We start from the raw sequence: 22205 nt of genomic DNA, 5'->3' as shown, positions 1-22205 counted from the left end.
TTTCTTTTGTAAGCACTAATGGCTAGCGGGCAATTTCTCTCCTCGGAACAAAGGTGACTGACACACACGCACAGAGACAAACAAACACGCACCCAATTTAAGAATGTCAACCTGAATGCATTTTTGTGTGCGTGTACACATCTGTGTTTCTGTGTATGTTGTATTCCCCATCTTCTTCCTATGACCATGCTGTCATGAGAAAAAACAACACACCAAATCCATCAATCTGGATTAACACACACACACACACACACACACACACACACACACACACACACACACACACACACACACACACACACACACACACACACACACACACACACACACACACACACACACACACACACACACACACACACACACACACACACACACACACACACACACACACACACACACACACACACACACAGTTTGGAGTTTTAAGGGTTAATCCATCTTGTATGGACAGACAGACTGTCTGAAATACAGTATGGAGACTCCAGTAGCCCTGAGGGCCCAAACGGCTCAAACACAACGGAACCTATATCAGGCTTTGGCAGGTAAAGACATTCCCACAGGTCTGGAAGGGGGGGGGGGGGTTCATTTCACTTGGGTTTGAAAGCATTTTAATTTCTGGTGTGGTTCTTTTCCAGGCGCATGCTGGTTTCTTCTAAAAAAGAAAAAGATAAAGGACTTAACTAGCATTTGCCAAAAAAATAACATTGATTTTTTTAGATTGTCATCTTTTGTCTTGCTATTTGTTTTCCTTCCATTAGCGTTGTTCTTTATTGTATGTGGAAATAAACACAAACAAACAATGCTGACAGCAGCCGATCTACAAACCCACAAGCTTGGTGGGACTGCATGGATCTCCTATTTTCAGCATGTGCCACATCGTACGAGTAATCATAAGACGCACAATATCTTTTCTACATGTCAGAGTTCAAGATTAGTCTGGAATAGGTCTCAGAAGGGGTTAAGACTGTAGACTAGAGCTTATGACACCTGCTGAGTTTAAACATATACTAATTGATATTCTTGCTGGAGCACCGATAGAAAGGGTTAATATGTAAGCTAGTGCTGTGCTGACACACACAGAGAGAGAGAGAGAGAGAGAGAGAGAGAGAGAGAGAGAGAGAGAGAGAGAGAGAGAGAGAGAGAGTGTCTGTGTGTGTGTGTGTGTGTGTACTGCCAACAGATATTCAAGGTCACAGTGAAACATGTGGCCTAGATACCATACATATAGTATGAGCCATGCACATGCATACTGTACATACTCCCCCCCCCCAATATGTTGAGCTTTTGCATATGCCTGTAAGGTCGTCTGGGCTAGGGCAAGTGCTACGGGCCATGATGGAGTCTGAAGAGGTGGGTTTTCAGACTACGGCGGAAGATTGGGAGTGAGGCTGCAGTTCTGATTGTAATGGGAAGTGCATTCCATAGTTTTGGAGCCAGAAGAGAGAAGAGTTTGGGGCGTGTTGAGCGTTGTCCCGGCATTTTAGAGGAAGTGAAGAGGTGTGTGTCCCTGGCTTCTGGCCAAAGCGGTGGTTTCTCCAGGGCGGAGCTGCCTTTGGCAGTTCACACCGCAAAAACCAGTGAGATATTGTCATTCATATGGCGCCGAACAGGCATACACACACATTCCAGCCCACAATAACATTGACTGATTACTGACATGTGCGCTCATTGAGGGGCCAGCGGTTAAGTAATCATTCGCCTGTTGATGGCTGTCCATTAGACGCCGTTACGTCAGGAAACATGCGTGAGCGCGCACACTAGACTGACCTCAAGTGGAGTTATGTCAACACTGGCCTCCGTTCATGTAGGCATCGAGAATCAACATTAATACAACGGAGGCTTATGCGTGCGAACATAAATAATGATGTTGACGACATCGTTTTCCATTAATTGTGGCCTACCAACGTGTCAGAAAAGCATGTACGCTGGCCACAAAAACATTTCTCGGTTTGATGTGCGCAGAAATCACATAAACATGTTTTCACTGCATGTACCACTAAAAGAGACAGAAAAAAACTCTGGTCACTGGTGAAATAAATGGGGAGGAAAAAGACAAAATGAAAGGAGAGGGACAAACTAGGGGTGTGCCAGAGAGAGAGAGTGAGACCCCTCTCCTTTCACCAGCTGTCACATGTACCCAATCTGTTTTCACCAGGATTCAGTCTCTATACATTTATCGTCACTGTCGGGTGAAAATCTTGTAACCATTGCTTTGCCGAAAATGGTAAAAAAAAAGAAAAATCAGAAATAGTGAAAATAGCAGATATATAAGCTCATGTTGTGAATTGTGAATATACATCATGTTGTGAATGTTGTATTTTCACTATTTCTGACAATTCTAGCATAATTGGGCTATTTTCACTACGTTTGCTTGACACTCTTGTACGATGAAGTAGGGCATTACGTGAGGTAAAGAACATAAAAAGTTGAAACATGGAGATACAAGGTTTCTGTCTGCCATTACAGTAATAATGTGTTTGAGCGTTCCGGGTACTCATGGTGCATGAATGTAGGAGCAGTGCACACAATGACCTAATTCTGTGAAGGCAAACACACACATACACACAGACACGCCCACTAGAGTGAAGGAGCACATAAACACAGCGTGCCAAAACACTTGGCATCTCAGCACAACCCTGCCATTCACAGAGAGAGAGATCGAGAAACACAGAAAGGGAGGGAAAAGAAAGGGGAAACCAGTGAAGAGATCTGGTATCAAAATAATGGAAACACACACACGGGAATGTGCTGGCGAAGTCAGGTGCATTGCTAACGCGCGCGCGCGCGTGCGTGCGTGCGTGCGTGCGTGCGTGTGTGTGTGTGTAAGCATGCACGCATGTGCAAGAACCTGGTCTCTAGTGAAGTAAAGGATTATGGGAGAGGCCGGCTCATAAATTACCCAGAAATCTCAGCGGGGCCTCCACGCTTATGGAGACATCGCCCGAGTCTCTTCAAGAAAAAGCAGAGGAAACACCGCTGTGAGTGTGTGTGTGTGTGTGTAATTTGATTTATGTACCAACCTAGATTCCAAAATGTATATGATACATAGAGATGCCGGTTTCCAACATTTAAACCCTCAGAGAGTGCCATGCGTGCGTGTGTGCATGCATGCGTGCGTGCGTGCGTGCGTGCGTGCCTGGTTTACAGCCCGATTTGCTGCGCTCTGTGAATTTGTTTTGGAACTCCGCTATCAGTCTGGCCAGCCTTCTGTTTGACTCGTATTTCATAACGTCACCTGTTACAGGTCAGCCAGCGCCACTCTGTCCATGCTTTTCTCACTGTTGAAAGAATTAGTGCCAATTCAACACTCAAAGAGTAAAACCTACGGTAAAAAGTAAACACTAGTTTGATTCAGTAGTCCACTATGTCAGATACAAAAAACTGCCAGCTATGTGGGGTGAGTTTAGTGAATGATAAGGGGACGTTGCAGGGCAACAGTAACTGCGCATTGATGACGTCAAACTGGTGTTTTTGTCCCAACCTGCACCACAGACCAATCAGAAGCCGGTCGATTTCTCAGTCTTGGTGAGAAATCGACCATGGCGATAGGAGACTTTCCAGACTGAGTAGCGAAGTGAAAAAACAAATTCACGGAACGCAGCGTGTGTGAGAGAATGCATGTTGTCAATGTTGGTCAACATCACTGTCCTATGAGCTGCTTTAGGAGCCTCCAATATGTAGCCTTGAACAACAAAGCAAAACATGGAAAACCAGGTTATCACACACACACACACACACACACACACACACACACACACACACACACACACACACACACACACACACACACACACACACACACACACACACACACACACACACACACACACACACACACACACACACACACACACACACACACACACACACACACACACACAGCAAGGCTTGACGTCCATGTCACAATAAATTACAGGCAACGTAAAGCTTCACTACACTGACAGGCCTACAATGTGTAGGACTGACAAAAGTTCTCAACCACTATGGTTTGGTAGAAACTACTGCCATGCAATGTGCATACATCTAAATAAAGATACAGTTGGGTGGAAAGCCCATTATGTCCTAATTTGTTACTTTTCAGGATTCAAATTCCAAAATAACTAGCATGGGGTCAACATATGGAATGACTTCTGTACTGGCCATATATGGAGTGTGTCTTGAGTGTACAGGGTTTGATGAGGTCAGATCAACATATGGAAAGTCAGAACAGGTCAGCTCCATATATAGAGATATAAGGTGTCAGCGGGGGCAGTGTCTTGAGTGAACAGGGTTTGATGAGGTCTGGCCATATATGGAGCGTGTCTTGAGTGTACTGGGTTTGATGAGGTCAGATCAACATATGGAATGTCAGAAAAGGTCAGCTCCATATATGGAGATCTAAGGGTGGCAGCGGGGGGCCAGGGCAGTGTATTGAGTGTACAGGGTTTGATGAGGTCAGAACATATGGAATGAATGATCTATTGGCCATATATGGAGCGTGTCACGGGGTGTGACGGATTGACTGACAGGTTTTGAAGGTTGTCATAGTAAACTGCAACCTATGGTCGCAACAAATCTTTTTCATTTTGCACACTACACCCCAGAAAACACAAAACCCTACTATCTCAAGAGTCCTTCAGTGCTCGTCAGCAGTGATGCGATGCGATCTATTTGATTCCTTGTAGATGGTAGAGTACATGAATGGTTGGCTGCTTCAAGATAACTAGAAATATAACTAACTAGGAACGAAATGAGCCTCAGACATGGAGGTTGACATGCATGAGCACAAATCAGTTTGATCTGAGTTTGAACTCTGTCATTAGAACTCCTGTTATATTATAATGACAAGTTATAGCATAAAATTCTATAATATAACGTCAAGATAATTAATCATTGATGAATCGCTCCAATATGAGTTCCACTTTCATCACAGTCATCATTTTTTGAGAGAATGGGTTTTTCAAATTGCTGCCAGTGAGTAACAGGAGGAAAGATTGATCATAGCAAAAATGAGCAGTTCTGTAAAGACATCAATTTACTGTACATATCAACCCATCTCCCCATTAGGCTGGCATGCTGGCACATGAAGTGGGAGGATATCTGTGTCTAAATCCATCTGTGTCTAACTCTAGTAGTATAAAGTCTAACTGTATAGTATTAGTTGCGACCGCAGGTCGCATTTACTATGATCTCCATATATGGAGCTGACCTGTTCTGACATTCCATATGTTGATCTGACCTCATCAAACCCTGTACACTCAAGACACGCTCCATATATGGCCAGTACAGAATTCATTCCATATGTTGATCTGACCCCCCCTTGCCAAAGCGCCAGCGCTCGCCCAGCAGTCTGCTGTCACCCAGGCGGATGTGTTGATCTGACCCCCCATTCCAAAGCGCCAGCCCAGCAGTCTGTCACCCAGGCGGATGCGTGCACGAGAAGCGACCTTGCCCTCAGGCGTCTTACTGGTATAGTATAGTATATACCGTACTATATACTATAATATTAATATAGAATGCATGAACCTCTCGCCCTTTCATGAAAAGTATGTGAGTAAGTATGTGAGAAGCCAACCAATTGTATAATTAATATAATTATCTTCTTACAAACTATGATTATTCTGCTTACATTTGATTATGTGCCAACAGGCCAAAAGGACAGAGACTCGATATTTTAAAGTGTCAATAAAAATAAAAATACATCACTTCTCAATGTAACCCTATGGTTTGTCATTTCCTGAGGAAAGGTCAATGAGAAACAAACACACTCATGCAAGGTTTCACTACTGTAACATTAGAGGCACAAGCAAGCATAAGCACACACTGACACACACTGACGTTTTGTTAAAAAATGTTAATGTTAATGAATGCAGCCGTTCCCAGCAGCCGCCCATGGACGCTCCACTAACGTACGTGAAGATTTTCTCAATGCACAATAAAGCATGTGAGCAACACGTTTTTGATGGGTGCTTATGCTGGAAACCCACCAAAAAGATGTGTCGTTCACACCCTTAGATGCTTTTATTGTGGCCGCAGGGCGCAGGCTTGTATGCGACTGTTCTCACCAAACCTGGCTACAGTGGAACAGGTTTGGAACCTGGCTACAGTTCAATGAGAATGCACATGGACAGACTTGTGTGTAAATTAAAACAAATATCCACGTTTGCGAGTGCATCGTTCATGCACGGGCAGTGAGAACGGCTGCATTCATTAACATGGAGCGGAAGAGAATCAGTGTACGCGTGCTTATGCTTGCGCACCTGGTGGGTTCCTAGCTGAGGCGTGCGATGTACGCACACACACAATAAAGGCAGTTTTGCATTTCCTGCCGATGCTCCACACACACACACACACACACACACACACACACACACACACACACACACACACACACACACACACACACACACACACACACACACACACACACACACACACACACACACACACACACACACACACACACACACACACACACATTAGTGTTGTGCTGGATTTGTGAGCTAAACACCTCACTATAGGACATTGAAAGGTCAGTGAGCCAGACGGATGGATGAGAGAGACACGGGGAACAATATTGATTATAGATGAGAACGACAGAGGAAAAATTCCGGGCGTGAGAGGCAGACAAAGAAAGGACGTGAGGAGAAACAGTGAAAAGCAAGACAAAAAAGCAAATGGAGACTGAACTAAAGATAATTTCTGTCCATGCGAGTCAACTTTCACTTGGTGAAGAGATTACTGCTCTGTTGCCACAGCCAATGCCATTGGTGCATGCATGCACACACGCACACACTTGTCTTCAATGGCAGGCCATTGTCATTTTAACAATAGGATGGGACACACAGTTGAGCATGGTGTGTGTGTGTGTGTCACACAATAATATAATCACACATAGTATATAATAGTGACTTCAATCTAAAGTCTACTCTGTGTGAAAGTGAACACGTTTCTAATTCCAGACCAAATCAAACATATTACCCAAACCATGACCCATGATATCAATAACATCTAAAATGACCCGCCCAATCAGCATCTCATGGCTCGACTCATTTAGTATGTCAATTAACTCCACTCATCAGCTGGGGTCTAATTACTTAAACGTATTTGCCGGCACATCCCTTTTGATTAAGACCTCTGAAATGGGACCGCATTCATTTATTTTTATATTTAAAGGACACAATTGAGCTATGTTCATTACTTAATATTCATAACACTGGATTTAATGAGATTAGGACATGGCCTCGAAGTCAATTCAACTTTGTCTTTTCTATAATTGCTCTGAAATGTAATGAACTTGTATTCATTTGAGCTCATATGCTCAAGATGAAGTCTATAATATTATACCGTATGCAACAATTGCACTGGCAGAAAAACACGTTCCAATATAAGAGTCCTTTCAGTGCTGCAAAACTATGTTTAACATCTGATGACAAATAACCTAGGACTAGGTCCTAGGCGGGAGTTACTATAGGACTCATAACCTAGGACTAGGTCCTAGGCGGGAGTTACTATAGGACTAGGTCCTAGGCGGGAGTTACTATAGGACTCTAAACATGCATTGATCTTGTGTTGGCAATTCAACTGCATTGGTGGCAAATCTTGGAATCAATTATAATAAATTGCTTTTCCCCCCTTCTTATTTACCAAACTAAAACATAATGGAATGTGGGCACTACATGAAATATTATACTAACAGTAGCAAATCAATTAGTCCAGTCACATTTGTGAATTCAATCTTTTTTTGCATTAAAATTGATTAATCATAATTATATCAAATCACATTTACACCCTAGGGTTTAAAATGTTTAGTTCAAACCATAAACGTGCACTCCTCTGAGTGCATATCTGCCAGGCTTGGTTGCCTAGTAAGGGTGGTGTAAATCGTGTGTTGCAAAGTTTGAGGCCAATCGGACCAGCGGTGTCAAAGATTAGCTGCGCACAGACAGACGGACACAAACAGACAGGCGAAGGGCAAAGATTTCATCTCGGTCTGGCGGGGATAACAAATCAGGTGTCCCACCCTGACATGAATAACTGAATGTTACCAATCAGCAGAACACATATTGTGCTCCATTCCATCTAATTTACAGAGAGTGAAGCCTACAGAGTACATTTTCATCAGGTAGGAGGTAAAGTGATTGGCTGTGTTAGCATCTGCAAGCCTAGTGGTCAGTCCCCAGAGGACAGATAGCTACAGATGCTACAGTATTTAACTGATAAGCATGCTAATCTCAACTGCTCTCTCCGACCCAAGAGATTAGTCCATACACGACACACACACACCACACACACACACACCTGATGGAGCTACAAAGAGGGCTTGGAGCTGACACGGTAACCCAAATATGAGTGTGTCTCCTAGCACTGAAATATCCACACATTTAAACTTAACCTCAATCTCAGATTGAACACGAGAACGCGACCTCTGACACTGCATTTCTTAGCTGTGGAACAACAGCTGGCCAACGAAGCTCAGAACAAAAAAAACACCAAATACTTGCATATTGACATTGTCAGTGAAATTAACACTTGAATAAAAACGGCTGAATAAAAAAAGAAATTCTCTCGATGATTGATTACAGAGAATTCGGCCACTGATTGATGCCCCTGGCCATTGACAATGAGATCCAATTCAGCAGCCCAAAGAGGTTCATCCACCCCGCAGCCCATCTGGTGAATGGGAGTGTGACACTGTGACTGGTCTTGGCGCTATTGCTGCGTCTGACGGGCACGCCAGGCAGATAGCGACACTGCAGCAGTCTGGGACTGTGGGCTGATGTGTGGGAGGTTGATGAGGGGGCACTCCGATGCTGCTATGACATGCACAAACACACCATTCATCGCACATGCATCATGAAGGGTCAACAAGAGCACTCATGATGGCTATTATTTCACTCCCTCCTCTCATACACGTACACACACATGGAAATAACACTTTGATGAGCTATGAACCACACACACACATGACAGAGAGGCAGGTTGTGGGCTGCACAGAGCAGCAGTCAGGTGACTGACACTGATATTATTTGTGCTGGAGCCCGCTACTCCATCAACCTCTCCTCTCCTCTGTCTCTACCTTTTCTTTCATCCGCTCTTTCCCCTGCTGTTCTTGGCAAGACACTGCAAAAATATTTCTGGGGATCTCTCTCTCTCTCTCTCTCTCTCCCCCTCTCTCCCCCTCTCTCCCTCTCTCTCTCTCTCTCTCTCTCCCCCTCTCTCCATTATGCCTTTTGTCCTTCATCTCTATTTTCACTAGCTCTTCACTCGCTCCATTTCCCTTTTTATCTTAGTCATCTTTCCTCTCTTCTTCTCTCACATGCAGTCATGTCAGTCATCCCCTGCTTTTTTTGCCTTTCCCCCCTGTTTTTCCTGTTTTTCACTCTGCCCAGTGCCATCTGTCTTTCTGTTCTTTTACTCTCCCTCGCTTATCTTGCTTTACTCACCTCTCTCTCTCTCTCTCTCTTTCATTTCTTCCTCTCTGCACCTTACCTCCTCTGGACACCTCCTCATTTAACACACCTCTCATTCTATGCATGTTATTCTTCTTTTTTTACACATTGCAATCCAGTATTAGCTCCATTATCATCTTGTGTATATTGTTTGAGGTTGTTTTGCAGAACATGCCACATTAACACTGTGTAGCTTGTACGTGTGAGTGAGACAAATAAAGCTTGTTGATTCTTGCCTCTGTGCTATATGTCCTCCCTGTCACCATTTCTTCCCTTTCATTCCGTCTCTCGTGAGGCTCTCCCTCACTCCACCAGCACCATGCTTTCTCAGCACCTTGGTTTCACCTCTCCCTCTTTCAGCTACTCTGCTCAACACAGCTACCTCTGTATCTCTCTCTCTCTCTATCTATCTGGAAATAGTCTGTATTGATCCACTCTCAACCTGGGTAGAAGGTCAGAGGTTCACTAATAAAGCTCAGGGACAGAAACACGTGTGCGCACGCGCGCACGCAGTCGCACACGCACCCACACGCACACACACAGACACTAACTGCTGAGGTAATGAATGGAGTGTGTGTGTGTGTGTGTGTGTGTGTGTGTGTGTGTGTGTGTGTGTGTGTGTGTGTTTGTGTCTGCTTTGAGCAAATAGCTCCATCCTGGAGCTGCTTGTATCATGCAAACGTTTTTATTTAAACAGCCACCATCTCTGCACGCATAAACAATTCATGACACCCACACCCACCCACACACACACACACACACACACACACACACACACACACACACACACACCCACCCACCCACACCCACACCCACACACAGTTGACAGAGTGTTTGGCTCCATCCATCATGTTAGGCTGTGTGTCTAGCAGCTGTCCAGGTCATCATGCCCCCCCCCCCCCGCACGTCTTGCCATCTCAGCCACTCTGTCAACCTCCAGTTATTCAACACCCACGTCAAAGACGCTTCCCCACTTTGCAGCTCAATCAAACTCTCCGCTGACACATTCTTGCAGAGTACTCTGATTAACTAAACTATGCACCAATCGACTCCATACAAGTCCAGATTCTCTCTAGTCCAGTGATGGAGCCTTTTGAGTTTCAAGGACCCCCAGTTTGACATGCAATAGGACACGGACACACATTTGATACCATTTGTATTAATTTGTTCTTTGGGACCCCAATCTACACGGTCAAATGTTCAGTGTTAATTCAACAGCTTGTTTCGGTTGATCTACAAGCACATGACTGGCTAATGTTTCCTTCAGAATATGGAGGCTGGGGTTAAGCTTATGTGTTTACGTGTGATAATGTGTTAGGATAGTGCTAGTTCTCACAGTATAAAATAAAAGGCTTATGAGGCTCTCATCTGAGGTCAGATTTAGAGGCGTCTCTGACCATTGACTGGGGTTAAAGTTGGTGTAAGGGCCGCTGACTCCAGGTCAGTGTGAAGGGGCAACATGGCAAGCGACATTAACCTCAGGCCAACCCGCAGGTCTCTGTGGGATCATAGGGTCAACCAATCAGCTTAGCCCTGAGGCAATTACATCATCAGCCATGACAGTTTATAGGGGAGCTGTGGCAACAGCGTAGTTTGTAAAAGCCTCTGTAAGCATACATACATAGATCACACACACACACACACACACACACACACACACACACACACACACACACACACACACACACACACACACACACACACACACACACACACACACACACACACACACACACACACACACACACACACACACACACACACACACACACACACACACACACACACACAGGATGCTGAGTCCAGGAGTCCTGGGGCATGTATGCTGCTTGCACGGTCCATAATCAGTACCCGTGCGTGCGTGCTGAGGTTCATGGTTTAAATGTCACCACAGAATGCAGGTGCTGTGTGACTCCAACAGACTCTCCAGGTTGTTCCATCATACTTGCACTCCATCATATGAGGATCCTGGGCTAAAACTGAACTGTTGGCACGGGAGTGACGGGACACCATTGTACAACTAAGAATAAATCAGGCTTATGTTTATGCATGCGCTGCACTGTTTGCACTTTACCAATACCAGACATTACCACATTATATACATTACCAGCAACTGGACATTCTGTTCCATTGTCACCATAGTTTATCATAGGGCTGGTCAATTAACATAACATATATCAAACCTGATATTTAGAACCAATAACCCACTTATAACCAATTAATAAAATCGAATATTCTTTTGTGTGAGTCAATGAATTGACACAAAACAATTTCTAATATATAATATTTAAAATGGACTAAATCAATTAGTCTGATTAACCACATGTACCCTGTACCCTGTATTATACTTTGTTGTAAAATGGTGGCTTACAAAAATAGTCACTCTACAAGCTCACAACCTGTTCCACCGTGACTCAGTGAGAGCTTGTAGATAGCTATTTTCACTATATATATATATTTATGTTTTGTTTGTATATGATCGTTCACTAATAGTAATAGAAGTATTGTACCATACATTTCTTCTTTATCTTATCCTTTCATTTCTTTTAGATTTGTGCTACTTGATGCTCCTGCCTTCTCTCTAACTAGAGTTGCTGCTGCCCCTCAGGGAACAATAAAGGCCATCTTATCTTATAACTTTAAATAGGTCTTCTAATAAACCTGAAGCCTGGGGAGAGTGTACTGGGTTCAATCCAGACAACATTCCACGTCTGTGCGTGTGCGTGCGTGCGCACGTGTTTGGTAGATGCGTGGCCATGCAACATGTGCTAGTCAGTAAAAACCTGCACCACATCAAACCACACTATTAGCACTGTGTGTGTGCGCGTGCGTGCGTGCGTGCGTGCGTGCGTGCGTGCGTGCGTGCGTGACATTTCACAAATCCCAGGGACTTGGGGCTAATGATGTCCCTGGTCTGAGTGAAAACTAACCACAGGGAGGCCCTAGGGAGAAAGTGAGATAGATGAATGGGTGGGGGTGGGGGGTAAGGGCCCAAACCACAAGAAGTAGAGTATAGGAAGTGTACAGTTTCAAAATAAACTCCTTGGACATCAATAGGTTTTTTAATATGACTATGAATCCATTTGGACAGCTACCTGTGTATAGGACTAAATGGATTACCAGACCTTTTCAGAACAAATGTATTTCGTATGATCACATCAGCGACTTGTTTTACAAAATGTGTAAAAAACAACTTGGGAAGAGTTGTAAAACAACTTGGAAAGTGTTTGTAGAGACAATAAAACAGGACGATAGACGTCCATGAGAGAAGGTCTGACTTACCGAGTTGATGCATGCCAGCTCTTTGTTCAGCAGCCACGGTAAGGACAGCTTCCCGTCTCCCTTGTAACAAGACTGGATCCTCTCCTTGATCTTCTCCTTGATCTTTCTCAAGGTGAAGAGGCACAGGGCCGACTCTTTGGGTGGCTTCGACCGGTTCTTCTGGCCTTGGGAGAACACAGTGAAGAGGATGTCTTCATTCTCAGAAACGCCCAGGGATTTGGCCAGCTGTTGGCCAGGTCGGGTCAGGTAGGCGTCCTGGACCAGCCGATACTCCACGCCGTCCTTAGTGCAGCCGATGGGGAACTCGACGTAGGAGTAAAACTTGGGGTCATCCACGCACAGGCGGACAATCTTGGAGGTGAAGAACTGCTCTCCGCTGGCATCGGGGGATGTGAGTTGGGTGTCCAGCTGCATGGTCAGGTAGTAGACGAACTGCTCGCTGCTGAAGCTGTAGACATAGTAGATGTCAAATGCAGGGAACTTGGACAAGGTGTCTGAAGGGATCTTGAGCTGAGAGGAGACAAACTCGTCCTGGTAGACAAAGCTGAACATGTCAGCGTTCTCCTCATTCTCCATCAGCTTGCGGCTGGAGAGGGTGGGGAAGTATTCTGACTTGCCGTCGATGGGGGTGCCGATGAAGAGCTTGCTGGTGGCGCCGTAGGGGGGGCTGATGATGACCCCGGACATGGTTCCTGACTCGGCCACGCTGGACAGGTAGTGCTCCTTGCGGTGGTGGGGCTCTCCCAGCTTGAAGAGGTCATCCAGGCGGAGGAACTGGCAGATGCCCTGGGAGGTGCTGCCGCAGGCGATGAGGCGGTTCTGAGTGTAGTCGATAAGGAGGAGCTTGTTGACATTGGGTGTTTTGGCCAGGTCATGCGGGCAGGACTGAACACTGGGCGGCGGGTAGCACTTCTCGTTGTCCTCCACAGGGCCAGTCATGTGGCTCCGCAGCTTGGTCAGGTTGCTGGACAGCTTGAAAATCCAGTTGACGGAACCGACGTAGACCTCCCCGGTTTTGTTGTGGATGGCCAGGTGAGTCAGCCCCCAATCGACAGGGGCAAATTGTTTGAAGGCCTGGGTATGACCTCCCGAGAGGTAGAAATCTGTGAGGAGCAGCAGTCCCAAACTGAGGAGCAGGCACCCCGAGCCAGGGGAAGCCCCTGACCGAGCTAGGGGACACATATCTGGGGCTGGCTGGAGGCAAGGTTGCAGGGGGTGGGGGAGGAGGAGGTGGAGGAGAAGAGGCTCCGGCACCAAAGTCCCAAGTCAGCCTTGTCTTTCTTTTCCGCTATGTTTCCTGGGAACAAGGTTGGATGGTGGGAGTGAGGGAGGGAAGGAAGGAAAGGCAAGCTGCTATTGATCCACTGTCCTTTTCTCTGCGCTGCGAGCTGTCAACTACAGCATCATCTGTAGAGGCACAGGTTGGGAGCCCTGCAAGGCAAAAAGAAAGAAAGAAAAAAAAACACATCATGAGTTACCAAGGAACATTTCCTATTGATTATGCATCAGGCAGGCAGAGAGGCCTAAAAGGCTCTCCGACGCCAAAATTAGAAAAGGAGAAGAAAAAAAAGTTGAGTTGACATTCACCCCAGCAATAAATAAATGATATCACGTCAAGTCTGAAGGGCAAATGCGAGTCGGCATTTAATTATGAAGGGAGATAGCATGGGAGGCAGAGGCTGATTATGAGAGGCTCTGTACACATAATGTGAGTCATGCTGAAATGAGTTATAGACCCACAACACTGAACTCTTTAATATTTCATAACTTCCAGCATTACCACAAGGGCTTTGGAGAGCGGCTGCGTTTGAAGAAGTGCCAGTGGGCACTGTTATATTGACAGCCTGCAATTTATAGCCGGGACCACTCCAAGTCCAAGGCTTTCCCGTCGCGGTTACAGCGGTATCAACAAACTTCCCAGTATCGCCTTATTCTAATTAGACCTTGCTTTTCTGCCAATAGGGTCCAGACATGGCTCTCGGTGGCTCACAGCTCAGCGGCTCTCCGATGGTCAGAGCGAGCTGGTTACCCCTTCAGGGAGCTACAATCACAATAACAACTCAAGAGCTGCTGCTCCCTATCAGGATGCACAAAGGCACGGTGCGCCGAGAGGGAAGGGAGAATTGTTGTCTGAGATGTTGCTGCTCAATCCCCTGGAGGGCATGTTGTTGTTGGTCTTATCATCGCCGTTCTGAAGTGCCCCTTCTTTCTTGCAAAGCCCCCTCATCTATACCTTCCCCCACCCCTCCCATTACAGACTGACAACCACCACACACTAATTGTCTGCATCCTCGTCCAACCTAAGCAGTCTCTAATTGCAGAGGCGAGGCTCCACCATTCAGCCGGTCCCAGAATGGGAGGCGGATTTAGCTACACGTAGCAACATAATATAACATAATGTGCTTGTTCATCTACAATCTTCTTCATAACGCACAGTTGCACACTACACCCCAGAGTAGGTATCCCTCGACAACGTGGATGCAGGAGATTTGGGGGGGGGGGGGGGGGGGGGGGTTATTGTAATTGAAAGGGAGAATGAAGCGTGGTGTGTGTGTGTGTGTGTGTGTGTGTGTGTGTGTGTGTGTGTGTGTGTGTGTGTGTGTGTGAAGTTGGGGCTTTGCTGGGCGTGTGCCTCACCACTTCTTGACAGTCCAATCATGTTAGGGCGATATCAGGACATTAGTTCTCCTGTATATGCTGATTATGTCAAATGGTTCTCACAACTCTCCATGGGCCCCCTGCATCCCTCCGCTTCACCTTGACTATATCAGAGTGTCTGCACAAAGACTAGTTTATGACTGAACCCATCCGAGGAGAGATGACAAAGACAGACCCAATGGAGAGACGAGGTGTGAGGGCTGTGTGTGTGTGTGTGTGTGTGTGTGTGTGTGTGTGTGTGTGTGTGTGTGTGTGTGTGTGTGTGTGTGTGTGTGTGTGTGTGTGTGTGTGTGTGTATGACAGATAGAAGGAAATCAAAGGGAGAACAGGGGGAAGGGGAGATGAGGTATGTGTCATTTATTTCCCTCCCGTCTTATCTTGGTTCTTCTTCCTCCACCTCTGCTGGTGAGTGATGGAGAGACAGGCCTATCTGTCAATCAGTCCCCAAGGATACAGGCCAGGGAGTGTGGTCACTTTACCCGAGAATCGAGGCGCGTGTGTGTGTGTGTGTGTGTGTGTGTGTGTGTGTGTGTGTGTGTGCGCGCTCCTGCATGTGTGTGTCCTAGATATATCTGTATTCTGTATGGATACGACTGCTTGTGTTCATACAGCTATGCTTCAGGGTCGCACGTGCGTGCATGCAAGGCTTTCCAAAGAACAAACGTGGACAAAAAGAAAAAATGACAAAAAAAGATATTATTTGGAGCAAGAAGCAGTGTGCAGGAGTGATCTTTAAATCCCATGCCACCACATCATTTTAACCAGACTATAGCACTTCCACAGTATGCCAACATAACCCAGGTTTGGCAAAGCCAGGCAGATCACAGCGAAGTGGTGTTGTCCATTTGCCAGAAATGGAAAATAGTGTCCACAGACTACACTGAATAGCCCCTATACATAAATACAAGTCTTTATTTATGCGTCTGCACCCATGCCTTCTGCAGAATAAAGACTTCATATACTGCAGAAGCACAAATGTCAAAACAAAAATAAAGAACTGTGTTTTAGGAGCATTGCAGTGTGCATACTCTACTCTATTCATTTTTCTGTATTGAGCTTACCCTAGTTTGGATGGCTTGTGCCTGTTTGACATCTATAAGTCATCACATGCCACTAGAATGCCTGGCGACGACATAAATGTGTCAACTTAAGATATGTAGAATGGATGGAAGGGGAGAAGACGGAGTGAGAGGAATGAGAGATTGAGTGAAAGAAAAGAGACAGGAGTCAGGACTGCTGACAATCACAGATAGGAGGAGAGAGGAGAGGAGATGGGCAGAAGACAATTTTTGAGTGCGACCGGTGCCAGATTCTTGGGTCCGATGCCGAAAAATCGGAACACATGGGGGCTCTATAAAAAAAGAGCGAAAGAAGAAGAACATCGGAAGGGAAGAAGAGGTGAGTGGGTGGCAAGTCCTTACGGAGCAGAGCCGGAGACAGCGAGGCTCAGTATTAACTGCAGACTGAAGGACCTGAGCTGCAGTTATCAGATATAACCCCCCTTCCCTCTCTCCTCTCCCCTGGCTCCCTGCTCTCTCTCTCCCCCTCTCCCTCTCTCCTCTCCCCTGGCTCCCTGCTCTCTCCCTCTCTCCTCCTGTGCAGGAGAATGAATGTGGATGGCAGCCTCTTCAACATAAGCAGCTGCAATAAAGTGACGAGCTAGCCTATTAAAAATTTAAATAAATGAATTTCCTGCGCAACGGCACAGTCGCGCAGTGCAAGGAGAGCAAATGTCAATTTAAAGTGTGGCATCACTCAGGGAGGATGGCTGACTCATTTTCATTTTTCAAGAGAGGGCGAGAGAATAAGAGAGGGTGAGGGTGTGTGTGTGTGTCTGCGTTTGTGTGTAAGGGAACCAGAGAGAGAGTGTATGGTCGTCTCTATGGTGATTCCTCTTCATTTGGGGCCGTGCAAGGCTTGACATAACGGACTGTGAACCGCACAACAAATTCCATGTGTGGCTCTCCAGCTGCTTGTTATCTGCCCTGGTAATGAGACGACGGCGACACCATGCATGCATACAACACTGTGTCCAATGCGCACGACCGAAAAGACATGGCGACATCACCTGAACCCACTATACCGCGACATACGAGATGATATGAGAGAGCAGCGAAAACTGACTCCGAGTGGTTAATTCCTCTCGTAAGTAGACGCCACGCCGCCACCAGCGGGGTCCTATAGGAAGAAAGGAGGTATAGAAGGAAGGGGGAGGGTTGATTGACAGAAGAGGATATTATCAATCGCTCAGCTTCTTACAGGTTCCACCCCACCCCCCACCCCACTGTGCCTCCTCAGCTTCAATTTCCTCCCGAGCTGAAATGCAGCAGTAAGGAGAGGCGCTAGAACAAGGTTACAGGCCATATCTGGCACCATCAACAAAAAACATGTCAATCATTTTTTCTTCCAGTCTGTCATGTGTTTGTGGCTTTGGGGGATGGCCAGCAGTGACAACGGGGTGGGGTGAATGTGGGGGGGGGGGGGGTGGGTTAGTAGGCATGACTCAACTATGGAGGTTTGGAAGAAGGGAAAGAGATGAGGGCAGTCCTCCAACGACAAATTGTTTAAGAAAAAGTTTGAGATATTTTTTAGACAGTTTTCACAGTCACGGGGGGTGTGTCTGATTGCTACAAAGTAGTTAATAACTCTAACAATGGATCCAAACCTCTCAAGGGTTAGATTCGGCTGGCTGGGTCTACGGTGAGTTACCTGTGCCTCTGAGAGAAAGAAATAGAAAGACAGACAGACAGAAATTCCTGTAGATGCAGAATCTCTCTCGCCCCCTCTCTTCTCCAAAGCAGCTAAACCTGTCCATTCTGATAATGGCTGTGGTTCAGCTGTGGTGCAGTGCTGATTTATTGCAGGTGGCATATCAATTATAGCACTCGCTGCTGGAGGAGAGAGAGAGAGAGAGAGAGAGAGAGAGAGAGAGAGAGAGAGAGAGAGAGAGAGAGAGAGGGAAAAGGAAAAGCAAGGGAAAGAAGAGGAATGGCGCTCAGGCAATACTGCACTGCTTCACAACATGTGGGTCACATCTGGGACTAGAGTGTGTGTGCGTGTGCACGCGTGCGCATGTGAGTGTGGGGGTGCAAAGAAGACTGTGTACATGTGCATGTGAAGGAAGGGTCTTCAAGACCCACACACACACCATTTTAACCAATACTATACCATGAGGTGCCATAATGAATGTGAAAAGGTGGTTAAGGAAATGCACACTGTGCTCACAATCAAAGGGTCCACACACACACACACACACACACACACACACACAATGAGGATGCACATCAAGCCCCTGCACACACCCGGCACTCACAAACAGTACAGGCACACACCACTGAATGGGTCTCTATCCTAATCTCCCCTCGACCCATCCATTTTCAAGTCCCACCCACTCCACAGATTTACCCAGGGGCCATGGTGTAAGTGGGTAGGTGGGGGATGGAAAATGGGGCGGAGGGGGGAGGGGGCTAGGGTGGCAGAGCTTGGGAGAGAGGAGGTAAGCTAGTAGGGGTAGGGGGGGGACCAGACCCCAAAGCCTTAATCCCCTCCCTGGGTCTGTCTAATCTCTACCATCACCACCACCACCTCCACCACCACTATCTGCATATGGACAGAAGGGATTACCATCCCCCGATACACTGATGGATGACTGGAGATGGATTGATAGAAGTCCCTTGATATACGTTAAACAAATACAAATGGCTACAACAAAAAGCACAAACACAACACAAGACATTATTCATTATCACGCAGCAAAGGCAGTTGGTTGCTTTTTAAGTTGTATTCCTGCTCTAAACAGACATGCTTAACAACTTAAGTCCTATTTTATAGTACGAAAAGGCTAAAATAGCCAATCCAAAATGTGTCACAATTTGACGTGTTATGACTGAGCTTGTAGATCTGCTATTTTTGGACGATTTTGGAATTTTTTGAAAATGTTAACCTACAAAGGCATGTCTAAAATAAGCTTGTGGGGTTGAAAGTGGTTAAGGTCTAATGGGTCAAATTACACACACACACACACACACACACACACACACACACACACACACACACACACACACACACACACACACACACACACACACACACACACACACACACACACACACACACACACACACACACACACACACACACACACACACACACACACACACACACACACGTTGTTGGGTAGACTATCCAGCCAGTCTACATCCAGTGACAGAACTATAGGAACTGGGCCCCCACAATCCAAATCCACACACATGCTATATATAGGCACCTGAGCACACTGCAAACATCTCACACATTCCAGAACAGCAATGAGGCGTTATAGGGGAGTCAGTTCATGCACTTGGCTTTGTTAGACAGAAATAGACAATGTCAATACATCATGCTGAGGTCAGACATTCACAATGACTACCATTATACTTATAATTACTTATAATTGGTCTGCCAAGCAAGGGCATGGTGTCAAATCCATGCGGTACTGAGAAGTGACAACGTCAACACTATGACTGACTGCATTACCTTTTTGGTGCCAAAATCAACAGTGCCTATATCTTATGCAAGACATCCCGTAAGCCAAGAGAAAGAGGAGGAGACCACATTTGGAACGATCGGACAATAACGTACAGTACCATTATATATTGCAGCATATTGTATCATTTCCTTCCTGCCTGGGCCAATAAAATGAGTTGACTGGCACACCTTGGGACATATAAAAATCCCTTATGAACCCTGTTTCAATGCCAAGGTAAATCAGTTTAGTAGAGGACAAGCACTAGTGCTCCTTCTCCCCCCACTCCCCCTCTCCCTGTGGCAGGTGGCCTGCCAAAACAAACGCGGTGCCAGGGCAGAACACTACCGTCCATGTGTATCTGTGCGCGTAACCACGCATGTGTGTGCGGCGCGCGCGAGCACACATGTGTGCATGTGTTTTAAGCAGTCAGGCAATGAAGCAGATTGAAATGCCAGTTTTAACAGCACCTTGCAGGGTTGATAGCCAGGGCGTCAGAGCAGCTACGGTGTGCTAAAAGTTGATAGCGTTGGCCAGTGGCTGCCCTTGGCATGAAGGAGTTGAAATAATGCTACATGTTGAAAACACAGCCTTAAGCGAGTGTGCCCCCAATATAGAAACGTTTAATGTTTTTACGTACGTAATTTGTTTTGTGCCAATCTACAAGCTCGCAATTTATTTATTTATTTTTAACTGAAAGTGAAATTGGTTAAGTCTGTTGGTATCATAAACATTGAACCAATGAAAAGTATTAAGAAGAGCTTGTGACTAAATAGAATGAACTTTGTCACATCTCACAGATTTACAAAGTAAAAGAGTGTAATAATAATAACTACTTTTGAACACAGGTTCTTTTCCATTTCCAAAACAGTTTTGGACATACAAGGTTTCTGCCCAACAGCAACGACATGTTTCCGCTAACAGTCCTGGTGCACAGCTCTGTTCCAAGACTAAATTGATTTTTGAGGATTGTAAAAATGGTGTCATGAGCTCTACGGCTAATAAAAGCACATACACACAATTATGAAACAAACATGAGCCTTCAACCATAAACATCATGAAAAAGCATGCAAGATTTAACACACACACACACACACACACACACACACACACACACACACACACACACACACACACACACACACACACACACACACACACACACACACACACACACACACACACACACACACACACACACACACACACACACACACACACACACACACACACACACACACACACACACACACTATATCTGGCTTGGTTCACTATTGATTTGGACAGCCAGTGTCCCTATCTATCTTTGTCCATTAGGATGAAATTGGTGTTTCCGGATGTGTGCCGTTATGGAGAATTCGTAAACATATCAGTAGCCATGGCTACTGAGTGCATGGCTTTAGCCTGTTCTCTAAATGCTTTTAGATAGCCGTGTGGCTTGTGTCACAGGGCATTTGTGCAATTAATGCCTGCAAATTGTTGCTAGCATGTCAAAATTAGGGTTAATATGCCAAAGTATGGGATTCAGCTTTCAAAACATTTATGGTATTTTCACCAACCTGCCCAGGGACTGAAGATGAAAATTAGCCTTTTGTCTAAATCTGACACATAATAGCAAATACATTAAAATGTAAATGTGTGTCTGCCTGTGCTTGCAGCTTTGTAAACAACTACGTATGTAGAATTCCATTACTACTTGAGCCTGTACTTTTAGACAAGGAAAACCACAAAAAAAGACATTCCAAAAACAATGAGCCACAACTTTACCACCCAATACACTCTCCCGAATTCATCTGTATTTAGTGGAACACACACACTCACAAAAAAACTTGGTGGGATAAGCCAATTCATTTAATGTAAATAGAACCATTATAACTGACTCTTTTTAAGCCCACCTTCAATTATCTTCAGTCACACCATGCTGGAGCTAAAACAAAAGAAAATAGCCTATCTCTAAACCTTGTTTTTAAGCCAGTGAATATTCAAACATTGTGTGTGTGTGTGTGTGTGTGTGTGTGTGTGTGTGTGTGTGTGTGTGTGTGTGTTAAATAGGAAGAGAATAGGGGCCTATGAGCTCAGACGGTTTCCTGGTTTTTTCCCCCAGTTCGTCAGCACATATTCCCAGTCAAGCGTGTCACACTGCACAGCACGCCTCAGTGCTCAGCTATAGAGAGAGAAATCATAGACGGACCAATCAAAAATTAGAGCGAAAAAACTCACACATATGGCAAACAGAGGGTGTAAGAAAGAGGGAGTCGCCTATAGGAGGAGAGGGGAGGCAGATGCCTCCAAGTGCGATGGGAGCACAAAACGATTATGAGAACAGG

The 22205-nt window shown here is 45.6% G+C and overlaps 1 protein-coding gene across 2 annotated transcripts in view; it reads right to left on the bottom strand.

The window, feature by feature from the left end:
* The window catches only part of plxna1b (plexin A1b), a 221644-nt gene that overhangs the window by 174975 nt on the left and 24464 nt on the right, over nt 1-22205 (bottom strand). For both annotated transcript variants that reach the window (XM_079509891.1, XM_079509892.1), the window contains exon 2: nt 12717-14147. In XM_079509891.1, coding sequence (XP_079366017.1) covers nt 12717-13898 — 1182 coding nt within the window. In that variant the 5' untranslated portion in view covers nt 13899-14147. The remainder of the gene's footprint in view (nt 1-12716; nt 14148-22205) is intronic.

The sequence above is a fragment of the Electrona antarctica genome, assembly GCF_951216825.1.
Source record: "Electrona antarctica genome assembly, chromosome: 9".
Taxonomy (NCBI): domain Eukaryota; kingdom Metazoa; phylum Chordata; class Actinopteri; order Myctophiformes; family Myctophidae; genus Electrona; species Electrona antarctica.
Note: the sequence above shows the minus strand (reverse complement) of the source record. Positions and strands in the feature narration are given on the sequence as shown.